This window comes from Oncorhynchus tshawytscha, linkage group LG21 (assembly GCF_018296145.1).
Source record: "Oncorhynchus tshawytscha isolate Ot180627B linkage group LG21, Otsh_v2.0, whole genome shotgun sequence".
Classification (NCBI taxonomy): domain Eukaryota; kingdom Metazoa; phylum Chordata; class Actinopteri; order Salmoniformes; family Salmonidae; genus Oncorhynchus; species Oncorhynchus tshawytscha.
The window spans coordinates 36,256,368-36,270,126 of NC_056449.1; the positions used below are offsets into that span (position 1 = coordinate 36,256,368).

The 13,759-nt window shown below is 43.4% G+C and overlaps 1 protein-coding gene across 1 annotated transcript; it reads left to right on the forward strand.

The window, feature by feature from the left end:
• Window positions 1-236: 236 nt before the first annotated feature.
• Window positions 237-9,412, forward strand: slu7 (SLU7 homolog, splicing factor). The gene is made up of 13 exons (XM_042303428.1): window positions 237-372; window positions 647-833; window positions 1,116-1,269; window positions 1,446-1,526; window positions 1,731-1,964; window positions 2,191-2,355; window positions 2,527-2,624; window positions 4,105-4,172; window positions 5,705-5,844; window positions 6,658-6,819; window positions 8,523-8,627; window positions 8,755-8,952; window positions 9,095-9,412. The coding sequence occupies exons 2-13, from the start codon at window positions 670-672 to the stop codon at window positions 9,278-9,280; spliced, it is 1,755 nt and encodes a 584-aa protein (XP_042159362.1). The 5' UTR covers window positions 237-372; window positions 647-669; the 3' UTR covers window positions 9,281-9,412.
• Window positions 9,413-13,759: the final 4,347 nt, after the last annotated feature.

A 13,759-nucleotide genomic window follows, 5' to 3' on the forward strand; every position in this document is an offset into this window, starting at 1 on the left:
TATAAAGTATTTGGCAACAAGAATACAAAAATGAACAATCATTTCATAACATATTATATATTTTATGTTAAAATTATAGGCAGTGTTCATAATGGTAAATAAGTACTTTGCAAGATTTTCCCAAAATTCGGACACAGATTTACATTCAAAGAACAAGTGAGACAGATTCTCACCTTTTTCACAGAAAACGCAGATATCATCAATAGCCACAAATTTGGAAATCATATAATCTCTTTTCCTCTTCCGCTCTGCCAGTACATGACGTTACTTCCGGGTTTGTGAAATGGCGACGTTCATGTTGTAAACACAAGTCGAAAGCCACGATTCCAGTCTACGTCTATAAACTTATCTAATTTTGGTGATCCTGTCAAGGTAAGCGAAACATGCATTTAATCAGAATGAGTTGTATGGTCTATTTTTTGTCAGACCATCGTTGCTTACTTGAATTATGCATAGGGATGCAACAAAGTTAGCTAACCAGCCTGCCAGCGTGTTGAAAACCTTTGTTTTTGTCAGTAACTTAAAGCCAGCTAGCTACACCATCAGCCACATATCCCTACAGAAATATGCAGCATTTTATGAAAGCACGTATTCGTTTAATAGTAGCTAAGTGACTGATTCAGCTTTGTGTCGTGTGCACTCCCAGCCAGTGACCCCATCACCGTAATCATGCCGGAGGAAGAAGAGGCAGCGACGGCTGCGACCAGCGCCGATGGGGTGGTGGGTCTGGAAGAACCCAAGAAGATGACCAGAGAGGATTGGAGGAAGAAGAAGGAGTTAGAGGAGCAGAGGAAACTGGGAAATGCTCCTGCTGAGGTAGATGAAGAGGGAAAGTAAGTCAAATTAGCTGGACCAGTTCACATCAGAGTGGGGTGGGCAAACAGCCAGAAGAATAATTAAATGCATGCAAGCAACCTGTGACAAGATGTTTGCCCAGAACTGGACCTCATAGTCTCTCTGTCTGTTTGTATATAAAAAGTGAAAATCCTCCATGTTTTCCAGTCCTTTGGGCTAGCTAGTCACACCATTCCGCACAGAAGAAAACAGTGGGCCCGTGGGTTCTCCTTTTGTGGAAACATAGTGTGCTGACTAATTGTTCTTCCTCTTGTTTCCAGGGACATCAACCCTCACATTCCCCAGTACATCTCCTCAGTGCCCTGGTACATCGACCCCTCTAAGAGACCCACCTTAAAGCACCAGAGGCCCCAGGAGGAGAGGCAACAACAGTTCTCCTCCATCGAGGAGTGGTACAAGAGAGGGGTGCAAGAGGTAAGCAGATTCAGTGTTGTAATTCAGCTGTCTTCCATTGTAAAGCCTGAACTACAATAAATACTATTGTGCATGTAACAATTAAAGCCACAAGCTGAGTTAAGGCATAATTCAGTTGTCTTCCTTTCTAAATATTTAAATGTATGCCTGATCCCTGACCCTGTATCTGTCTGCAGAAAGCCATCAGCACCAAGTTCAGGAAGGGAGCTTGTGATAACTGTGGTGCCATGACACACAAGAAGAAGGACTGCTTGGAGGTGCTTACCACATTTAGTTTTATTGTCTGCAACCCAAGTGGCATCCTATTGCCTTTATAAAAGTAGTGTACAAAATAGGAAATAGGGTGCTGTTTGGATGTAGCCAGAGTATTATGTGCTTGGTTTGGAATCAATGATGATGCTCCACATCTGACTATCTACCTATCCATATATCTATCCATCCCTACCCTTACCCCTTTTCAGCGGCCCAGAAAGGTGGGGGCAAAGTTCACAGGTAACGGCATGGCCCCCGACGAACACAGCCAGATCTCTCTGGATCTGGACTACGATGGGAAGAGGGACCGCTGGAACGGCTACGACCCTGAGGATCACATGCGTATTGTGGAGGAGTACGCCAAAGTAGACCAGGCCAAACAAACACTGAAATCTCAGAAACTCCATGAGGAGTTGGCTTCAGGGAAACTCACGGACCAAGCAGTAAGCCATCAGATTTTCTTTTTTTGTTGAATATCACTGATTATTCTACACACTAAATATGTTGCTGAAGACTGCAAATACTGCATTAAATATTGGTCATTGGCACATTATCCAAAATGAAATAAAATGCATTTGGTTAATATCAGTCTAGTAGGTAAATGCATGCTATATGCTTGGCAGTTTTCTGGTGGTGTGTGTTGATCTACTCTTCTCTGTTTTCCTGTAGAGCTCCTCAAGAAAGTGGGATGATGGCGAACGCACACAGGAGCAAAACAGTGAGGATGAAGATGAAGATAAGTACGCTGATGACATCGACATGCCGGGACAGAACTTTGACTCCAAGAGACGAATCACAGTCAGAAACCTGCGTATCAGAGAAGATATCGCTAAGGTGAGTCCAGTCATAACTGTTGAAGGTGTTTTGTGAGCCTTGCTACATTGGGCATCTCAATCTGTTCTTCCCCTCATCACCCGTAGAAGTTACACATTTGTAATTATGACAAGTTTTTGATGAAGAAGTATTTGTTAACTTATGCGTTTGTGTACTTTGTGACCCGTGTAGTACTTGAGAAATCTGGATCCAGACTCGGCTTACTACGACCCCAAGACTCGAGCCATGAGAGAGAACCCCTACCAGAACACTGGCATGGTTCCTGAAGAGTAGGTTACGGTTCCTTTAACTATAGTGCTGAGCGACTAACCAACATGTAGGTTATTTTATCAGTTTAAAAGAAATTGACAAAAGTTGGTTAAACTATTTAAATACCATTTAGTGCTTTTGTGTGTTGAGGTCAATGTGATGATGACTTGGAATGAAATAATGGAATTCTAAATTCCTCTGTATTATTATTTCCCAATCAGAATTCATTACTCTGTCAATGCATTCTAAAGGGATTGTAATATTTTTATAAGAAATGGACAGAGCCCCGGTCTTAAAAGTCAGGTAACAGCGTTTAATTCAAGAGAGTACTCCCTACGTACACATTTTACCACAGGTTATAAACTGAAAATGACGTCAGCGTTTCCTAAATGTTCTATTTCTTCATATGACACCGGTAGAGAGGCCCTATAGGTCTCGAGCCTCCTCCTAAAGCCAAGGTCAGTCACTGTAAATCAGCATTCTAGACAGTCTGGAGATAGTCCGTCCCTGCCATCTGGAGATAGTTCATTCATTTGTACAAAGGAACAGACCGTCATTATTACTAAACTCCTGACTATATTATATACAATTGGGAATGGGAGCAAGAGAGAAAATTCATATATGTACAGTACATTATAGCATTTGGAGTAGTCAGTTCTGATTGGAATGTATACATAATTAGTCATTTCAACTATAATTTCCTACAACAAATAATAAAGTCTTCAAATAAAATGTAATATACACAACAACTCTGGGGGCTCCCGAGTGGCGCAGCGGTCTAGAGGCGTCACTACAGCCCTGGTTTGATTCCAGGCTGTATCACAACCGGCCGTGTTTGGAAGTCCCATAGGGCGGCGCACAAATGGCCCAGCGTCATTTGGGGTTTGGCCGGAGTAGGCCGTCGTTGTAAATAAGAATTTGTTCTTAACTGACTTGCCGAGTTAATTAAGGTTTACTAAAAATATTTATGTTTTTTTTGTTGTGAGTAAATGATGGTTAAATAAGTGATAAGCAGTAATGAGCAGTCACTACCATCAGGGGACTTTATTATGTGTTGTTACAGCATTAAACCCACATAATGCATAGTGCATTTCATGTGAGAAATGAAAAGCTGGGATTATTGTTTAATAATCAAACCGAACCGACCTTAACAAGCACTAATCTCTCAGCACTATTTAGCTAATGACCTCCCATGAGAAAACACCCCTATTAGAACACTAGTATGGTGTCTGAATAAAGGGTCACTATTCCTTTAACTAACAGTCTGTCATGAATCTCTGTCATGAATCTCTAATTCCATATCATGAGTCTTAAACCACGTGTTGTGATTTTGTAATTACATGTGCAAAATCACTAAAGATGTGTCATGAATGCTGAAGTGAAAATGCTTATCTTTTCTTTCACTGTGTCTTTGGGATGTGTCTGGAAAGAATGCTTTGTCATCACTGAGAGATCTCCTAACTGTCTTCCCTAAATGTCTGTGTCGTGTTTATTTGGCAGTGTGGGGTTCGCAGGAGACAACTTTGTACGTTACTCTGGAGACACCGTCACCATGGCACAGACACAGCGTGAGTCACACAGTCTCTTTCCTGCCAACAACCCAACGGGGTTCTCTCTTTTGAGTTTCTAAACACAGAGACCCAACATCGCAAGACGTACGCGTACTCGGCAGACCAAGTGAAAAATTCTTCCTAAATTGTTAATTTTCTCGATTTCTAAAGGCACAACATAGGCTTGAGCCAATGTCTTAAAGGAATACTTCCCGAATTTTGGCAACTAAGCCCTTTATCTACTTCCCCAGAGTCAGATGAACTTGTTGGTACCATTTTTTTTATTATCTGTGTCCAGTATGAAGGAAGTCTAGAGGTAGTTTCGACAGCCAATGTTAACGAGCGGCAGGGTAGCCTAGTGGTTAGAGCATTGGACTAGTGACCGAAAGGTTGCAAGTTCAAACCCCCGAGCTGACATCCAGTCATTGAGCTAACGCTAGTTAGCAACTTCAAACTGCACGTATAGAAAAAAATGGTATCCGCACGTTCGTTTGACTCTAGGGAAGTAGATAAAGGGCTTCGTTGCACAAATCCAGAATTGTCCCTTTAAGTAACTGAACATGTTTTTAATCCCACCTCGTCAAAGTGACAAACTGACACATTTAACATTTTTGTCAAAAATGAAGTTATATCGAGGTATTTCTATTGGACAAACAGTTTCTACATACACTATATATGCAAAAGTATGTGGACACCCCTTAAAACGTGTGAATTCGGCTATTTCAGCCACACCCGTTGCTGACAGGTGTATAACATTCAGCACACAGCCAAGCAATCTCCATAGACAAACATTGGCAATAGAATGGTCTTACTGAAGAGCCGTCAGAGGATGCCACCTTTCCAACAAGTCAGTTCGTCAAATTTCTGCCCTGCTCGAGCTGCCCCGGTCAACTGTATGTGCTGTTATTATGAAGTGGAAACGTCTAGGAGCAACAACGGCTCAGCCTTGAAGTGGTAGGCCACACGAGCTCACAGAACGGGACCGCAGAGTGCTGAAGCATGTAACACGTAAAAAATAGTCTGTCCTTGGTTGCAATACTCACTACTGAGTTCCAAACTGCCTCTGGAAGCAACGTCAGCACGAGAACTGTTCGTCGGGAGCTTCATGAAATGGGTTTCCATGGCCGAGTAACAGCACACAAGCCTAAGATCACCATGCGCAAGCCAAGCATCGAGTGGTGTAAAGCTCACCGACGTTGGACTCTGGAGCAGTGGAAATGCGTTCCAACATCTAGTGGAAAGCCTTCCCAGAAGAGTGGATGCTTTTATAGCAGCAAAGGGGGGACCAACTCCATATGAATGCCAGTGATTTCGGAATGAGATGTTTTCGACGAGCAGGTGTCCACATACTTTTGGTCATCTAGTGTATATTCATATTAAACCATATTTGTTCATATTCTCCCAGGAGATTTCCCCACTTCTCATTTATTAGGCTCATAAAACGGTATCCTTAGAGAGCGCATCCTAATGCCAATATTCTTCATAGTTAGACTAGCAAAGGGATTGTATTGAACTAAACATACTTCCTCTCATCTCCTCCACCTCTCCAGTCTTTGCATGGGAGGCCTATGATAAGGGCTCTGAGGTGCACCTCCAGGCCGACCCCACCAAGCTGGAGCTGCTGCACCAGTCCTTCAAGGTCAAGAAGGAGGATTTCAAGGACAAACAGAAGGAGACGATCCTGGATAAGGTACAGAATAAATACACTGCACTCCATCCTCACCAGACTCATTTTCAATGTCGATAAACTGCATGCAGAACGTTGTAAAGCCCATAAAAGTGTCATCAATGTAATAAACATGATTTCAAGATTTCAAATCCTACTGTGCATTTTTGAAACTAAGTACTCCTTTAACTGGGAAATGTACAAATATTGAATTTCAATTCCAAAGATTAAATGTTTTTACAATTCCAACTCAAACAGTCCAAACAAGTCTAATTCAATTCTATAACTTAAAGATAGTTGAAATTCAAATTGAATTCCAATGTTAATTATTCACTTTGAGTGAATTAAATTGGAATTTCAAATTAAATTGGAATTGACCCCAACCCTGTCATACATTAGTTAATGATATAACTGTTTCATTCTTGTTTGTTGATGGTCCCATTGAATAACTGTTACTCCTGTGTGTGTGTTCTGACTGTTACTCCTGTGTGTTCTGTTCTGACTGTTACTCCTGTGTGTGTGTGTTCTGACTGTTACTCCTGTGTGTTCTGTTCCTGTGTGTTCTGTTCTGACTGTTACTCCTGTGTGTTCTGTTCTGACTGTTACTCCTGTGTGTTCTGTTCTGACTGTTACTCCTGTGTGTTCTGTTCTGACTGTTACTCCTGTGTGTGTGTTCTGTTCTGACTGTTACTCCTGTGTGTTCTGTTCTGACTGTTACTCCTGTGTGTGTTCTGACTGTTACTCCTGTGTGTTCTGTTCTGACTGTTACTCCTGTGTGTTCTGACTGTTACTACTGTGTGTTCTGTTCTGACTGTTGCTTCTGTGTGTGTGTCTCAGTACGGGGGTGAGGAGCACCTGGACGCCCCCCCCAGAGAGCTGTTGCTGGCCCAGACTGAGGACTACGTGGAGTACAGTCGACACGGTGCCGTGCTGAAGGGACAGGAGAAGGCCGTGGCACGCTCCAAATACGAAGAGGACGTACTCATTCAGAACCACGCGGTGAGGCGTCCAGAACCGACTAACCCCGTAGAGATGAGCACAGTCAGAACGGTCTCCGGTTAGACAGGAACCTTTTGGAGAGCAGCCCCCTTGTGGAGGAGCACAGTCAGAACGGTCTCCGGTTAGACAGGAACCTTTTGGAGAGCAGCCCCCTTGTGGAGGAGCACAGTCAGAACGGTCTCCGGTTAGACAGGAACTTTTGGAGAGCAGCCCCTTGTGGAGGAGCACAGCCAGAACGGTCTCCGGTTAGACAGGAACCTTTTGGAGAGCAGCCCCCTTGTGGAGGAGCACAGTCAGAACGGTCTCCGGTTAGACAGGAACCTTTTGAAGTGTTGGAGGAGCACAGTCTTGACAGAACCCCCTTGTGGAGGAGCACAGTCAGAACGGTCTCCGGTTAGACAGGAACCTTTTGGAGACCAGCCCCCTTGTGGAGGAGCACAGTCAGAACGGTCTCCGGTTAGACAGGAACCTTTTGGAGAGCAGCCCCCTTGTGGAGGAGCACAGTCAGAACGGTCTCCGGTTAGACAGGAACCTTTTGGAGAGCAGCCCCCTTGTGGAGGAGCACAGTCAGAACGGTCTCCGGTTAGACAGGAACCTTTTGGAGAGCAGCCCCCTTGTGGAGGAGCACAGTCAGAACGGTCTCCGGTTAGACAGGAACCTTTTGAGAGCAGCCCCCTTGTGGAGGAGCACAGTCAGAACGGTCTCCGGTTAGACGGGAACCTTTTGGAGAGCAGCCCCTTGTGGAGGAGCACAGTCAGAACGGTCTCCGGTTAGACAGGAACCTTTTGAAGTGTTCTTGAACAGCCCCCTTGTGGAGGAGCACAGCCAGAACGGTCTCCGGTTAGACAGGAACCTTTTTTTGAAGTGTTCTTGAACAGCCCCCTTGTGGAGGAGCACAGTCAGAACGGTCTCCGGTTAGACAGGAACCTTTTGAAGTGAGAACAGCCCCCTTGTGGAGGAGCACAGTCAGAACGGTCTCCGGTTAGACAGGAAGAGAACCTTGTTCAGAACGGTGTTCTTGAGACAGCCCCCTTGTGGAGGAGCACAGTCAGAACGGTCTCCGGTTAGACAGGAACCTTTTGAAGTGTTCTTGAACAGCCCCTGTGGAGGAGCACAGTCAGAACGGTCTCCGGTTAGACAGGAACCTTTTGGAGAGCAGCCCCCTCGTGGAGGAGCACAGTCAGAACGGTCTCCGGTTAGACAGGAACCCTTGGAGAGCAGCCCCCTTGTGGAGGAGCACAGTCAGAACGGTCTCCGGTTAGACAGGAACCTTTTGAAGTGTTCTTGAACAGCCCCCTTGTGGAGGAGTGCTGGTGTTTTTAGAATGACTTTGTCAGACAATAACAATTGGAGTGTTTGAGAACTGTGCCAACTAAAAAAAAAACAGTTAAGGACAGTATTAAGGTGGCATCTATTCAGATGTGCATATGTAACAGTATAGCTTCCGACCCCTCTCCTCGCCCCCTACCTGGGCTCGAACCAGGGACCCTCTGCACTTATCAACAACTGACACCCACAAAGCATTGTTACCCATCGCTCCACTAAAGCCCACGGCCCTTACAGAGCAAGGGGGAACAAATACTTCAAGGTCTCAGAGCGAGTAACGTCACCGATTTTTGAAACGCTATTAGTGTGCACCACCGCTAACTAGCTAGCCATTTCACATCGGTTACACACACTTAACAGGGGTTTTTGCTTTGCAGTGTATCTGGGGGTCGTACTGGAGAGAAGGCTGCTGGGGCTTCAAGTGCTGCCACTCCATGGTCAAACAGAGCTACTGCACCGGAGAGGCTGGCATCAAAACTACGGTCAGTATTCTACTAATCATCAGTAATGTTTGAGTCTTTGGGTAATGTGATTTCCGTAGTCAATTATAAACACTGAAGTTTTTTTTCCCCCCGGGATGAGATGATTGACAGGTTTCTCCCCCTATAGAGCTCCTCGGCCTGTGTTCCGTTTGAGGAGGGACTTGAGCAGGAGGAAGAGGAGGAGCCTAAGACTCTACTGGAGATGCACAGGGAGAAACTTAAAGAGAAGAAGAAGAAGAAGAAGAAGCAGAAGAAGAAAAAGCACGGCTCAGACAGCAGCGACTCTGAGGAAGATGAGGAGAAGAAGAAACAGAAACTGAACAAGGTGAACTTTGACTTCATTGCTTTGATGTTCATGTGCATGCCAGTGTGTTTATGTACATGTCAGTTCCCTTTGCCTATGTGTACACCTACCTGACTATATCTCACCTCCCACTCTCATCCCCCTACCCCTCCTCTCTCCCCAGGCCCTGGCTGCAGAGGACATGCGTCTGAAGCAGGTAGAGGAGATGATGAAAGTGGATGAGAGGAAGAGGAAGTACAACAGCCTGCAGGAGATCAAGGAGCCCACGGAGGAGGAGATGGAGGCCTTCAGGATGAAACGCTCCAGGGAAGACGATCCCATGGCAAACTTCCTGGAGCTGGGGCAGTGATGAGAGGGATAGTGACAACCCCATATTCTACGCTCACCCCTACCTACAGTATACCATCTCCACCCACCCCTGTGCCCCTTCTCCTCCCACCCCTGTACCCTCTCCTATACCCCTACCCCCTGTACCCCTCTCCTCCTACCTCTATCCTATCCTCTCTTCCTACCTCTACCCCTACCCTCTCCTATACCCCTCTCCTCCTACCTCTACCCTATCCTCTCCTCCTACCCCTACCCTCTCCTCCTACCTCTACCCTACCCTCTCCTCCTACCTTTACCCTACCCTCTCCTCCTACCCCTACCCTCTCCTCCTACCCCTACCCTCTGTTATACCCCTCTACCCTCGCCTGTACCCCTACCCTCTCCTCCTACCTCTACCCTATCCTCTCCTATACCCCTACCTTCTCCTCCTACCTCTACCCTCGCCTGTACCCCTACCCTCTCCTCCTACCTCTACCCTATCCTCACCTATACCCCTACCCTCTCCTTCTACCACTACCCTCCTCTCCTATCACACTCTGGAACCCAACCTCCTGTTCTTTGCTTAATGTTCTTACTCTTCAAGATCATGGTTGTCTTTTTATTATTAAGTCTATCAATGTGGTAGAATGTTATTTTCTTTCATATTTGTACCTTTTAGAATGCATTTTGAGCTTTCCGACAACCGTTTATCCAATAAAAAGCATGACTTCCCTTGGTTCTCTTTTACGGGCATGAAACACTAGCACAGGATGCCGCGCGGTGAAACACAGTTTCCCATTCATTTCAATGGAAGGAACGCGGAGAGGGCGGTGCGAAGGTGGCGAAAAATATACAACTTTTACCAACTTTGAAAATCACCAGCGGCGACCGCTGGGCGATGACCAATCATAGCGAGTGGTTCCCATGGTGAATTTGAAGCTGTGCGACCCAAAGCTGGAGACTTTCTTCAGGGAAGATGTCTGACAAAAATACTTGGATGGAAGCAAATGTAAGTGATTATAAGGTCATAACAAATCATGCAAAACATGTACAGTTGATAAGAATATGTTAATGTAGAGACAAACTATTATGCATATTTTTTTAATCATGAAGTTAATTTCTACGAAAATCGCGATTTAGCAATCTAGCTGACTAGCTAACATTAGCCGGCTAGCTTTATGGGTGTTATGACATGAGTATGAAATTGTAATTCTGGTTGTTTTAATGTTTTAGGGACTCTTGAAACAACCAGCAAACTAGTCTGTCGTCTTGTAAAACAGTGGATGTAAATAATCTAGCTAGCTAAACTATTTACTGCAAATTGAATGTACAATTTTGTAAGCTTGCTTTGTTGATATTTGCCATGCAATGCAGATAGATGAAATAATGTAGCTAGCTACAGTCGTGGCCAAAGGTTTTGAGAATGACACAAATATTAATTTCCACAAAGTTTGCTGCTTCAGTGTTTTTATATATTTGTCAGATGTTGCTATGGAATACTGAAGTATAATTACAAGCATTTCATAAGTGTCAAAGGCTTTTATTGACAATTACATGAACTTGATGCAAAGAGTCAATATTTGCAGTGTTGACCCTTCTTTTTAAAGACCTCTGCAATCCACCCTGGCATGCTGTCAATTAACTTCTGGGCCACATCCTGACTGATGGCAGCCCATTCTTGCATAATAAATGCTTGGAGTTTGTCAGAATTTGTGGGTTTTTGTTTGTCCACCTGCCTCTTATGGATTGACCACAAGCTCTCAATGGGATTAAGGTCTGGGGAGTTTCCTGACCATGGACCCAAAATATCCATGTTTTGTTCCCCAAGCCACTTAGTTATCACTTTTGCCTTATGGCAAGGTGCTCCATCATGCTGGAAAAGGCATTGTTCGTCACCAAACTGTTCCTGGATGGTTGGGAGAAGTTCCTCTCGGAGGATGTGTTGGTACCATTCTTTATTCGTGGCTGTGTTCTTGGGCAAAATTGTGAGTGAGCCCACTCCCTTGGCTGAGAAGGAACCCCACACATGAATGGTCTCAGGATGCTTTACTGTTGGCATGACACAGGACTGATGGTAGCGCTCAACTTGTCTTCTCCGGACAAGCGTTTTTCCGAATGCCCCAAACAATCGGAAAGGGGATTCATCAGAGAAAATGACTTTACCCCAGTCCTCAGCTGTCCAATCCCTGTACCTTTTGCAGAATATCAGTCTGTCCCTGATGTTTTTCCTGGAGAGAAGTGGCTTCTTTGCTGCCCTCCTTGACACCAGGCCATCCTCCAAAAGTCTTTGCCTCACTGTGCATGCAGATGCACTCACACCTGCCTGCTGCCATTCCTGAGCAAGCTCTGTACTGGTGGTGCCCCGATCCCGCAGCTGAATCAACTTTAGGAGACGGTCCTGGCACTTGCTGGACTTTCTTGGGTGCCCTGAAGCCTTCTTCACAACAATTGAACCGCTCTCCTTGAAGTTCTTGATGATCCGATAAATGGTTGATTTAGGTGCAATCTTACTGGTATCAATATCCTTGCCTGTGAAGCCCTTTTTGTGCAAAGCAATGACAACGGCATGCATTTCCTTGCAGGTAACCATGGTTGACAGAGGAAGAACAATGATTCCAAGCACCACCCTCCTTTTGAAGCTTCCAGTCTGTTATTCGAACTCAATCAGCATGACAAAGTGATCTCCAGCCTTGTCCTCGTCAACACTCACACCTGTGTTAACGAGAGAATCACTGACATGATGTCAGCTGGTCCTTTTGTGGCAGGGCTGAAATGCAATGGAAATATTTTGGGGGGATTCAGTTCATTTGCATGGCAAAGAGGGACTTTGAAATTAATTGCAGTTCATCTGAGCACTCTTCATAATATTCTGGAGTATATGCAAATTGCCATCATACAAACTGAGGCAGCAGACTTTGTGAAAATTAATGTGTCATTCTCAAAACCTTTGGCCACGACTGTATGTTCTTGCTTATTGTGCAGTGGAGGATAAAAATAACTGTATGCCTATGGATGTGTAGCTAGCTATCTAGCCAATCTGTGTATGGACCCAAACGTTTGGTATACATATTAGTTCAGAACCTAGCAATGAACCTCAGCTATCATAGCCAGTTGTATCAACTTCAAAACAGTCTGACTGACATTAATGAAGCCTAAGGATTGAGTAGAATATAATATAACTGTGCCAAGGATGCAAATTGTATATACGTCTAGTTATTACCATGCATGAGATCCCCACATTGTAGCCTGTACATTTAATATATTCACTGATCATGTACTCTTACCATGGCAAATAAAAGTGAAGTTAAGGTATGAAAGACTGAGATTATTTTTCAGTCATATCCAATGCCAGGAGTATCACATTCCAGTCTTTGAATGACACTGTGGTCTGCATGTATTCATTACTATTATACACTTCAACAGTGTTTACCAATCTTGGTCCTGAGACATCAATGGTTACACATTGTAACTAATAGACTAGAAACAGGATTTAACTAGTTAAAGGCTGATTTGAAATTCATATATACAGAAATAGAATAGAATAGAATGTCCTAGGATATCAATGGTTACACATTTTAACTATGCATTAGACTAGAAACAGGATTTAACTACTTAAAGGCTGATTTGAAATTCATATATACAGAAATAGAATAGAATGTCCTAGGATATCAATGGTTACACATTTTAACTATGCATTAGACTAGAAACAGGATTTAACTACTTAAAGGCTGATTTGAAATTCATATATACAGAAATAGAATAGAATAGAATGTCCTAGGATATCAATGGTTACACATTTTAACTATGCATTAGACTAGAAACAGGATTTAACTACTTAAAGGCTGATTTGAAATTCATATATACAGAAATAGAATAGAATAGAATGTCCTAGGATATCAATGGTTACACATTTTAACTATGCATTAGACTAGAAACAGGATTTAACTACTTAAAGGCTGATTTGAAATTCATATATACAGAAATAGAATAGAATAGAATGTCCTAGGATATCAATGGTTACACATTTTAACTATGCATTAGACTAGAAACAGGATTTAACTACTTAAAGGCTGATTTGAAATTCATATATACAGAAATAGAATAGAATAGAATGTCCTAGGATATCAATGGTTACACATTTTAACTATGCATTAGACTAGAAACAGGATTTAACTACTTAAAGGCTGATTTGAAATTCATATATACAGAAATAGAATGTCCTAGGATATCAATGGTTACACATTTTAACTATGCATTAGACTAGAAACAGGATTTAACTACTTAAAGGCTGATTTGAAAATCTCATATATGGAAATATAATTTGAACACAGGACACTACACTTCCTATTCATCATGTAAATACTCTAAAACTGGTTCATCTCAATCTAATGCCCTTCATATCTGCATTGATCTGATCAACAGGACAGGTGTAGTATTAAATCAAATGAGACTTCATTTCAACCAGTAGAGAATGTAAAACGCTTTACTGAAAGTTCATTATCCAAGGGTTATAAATACATGC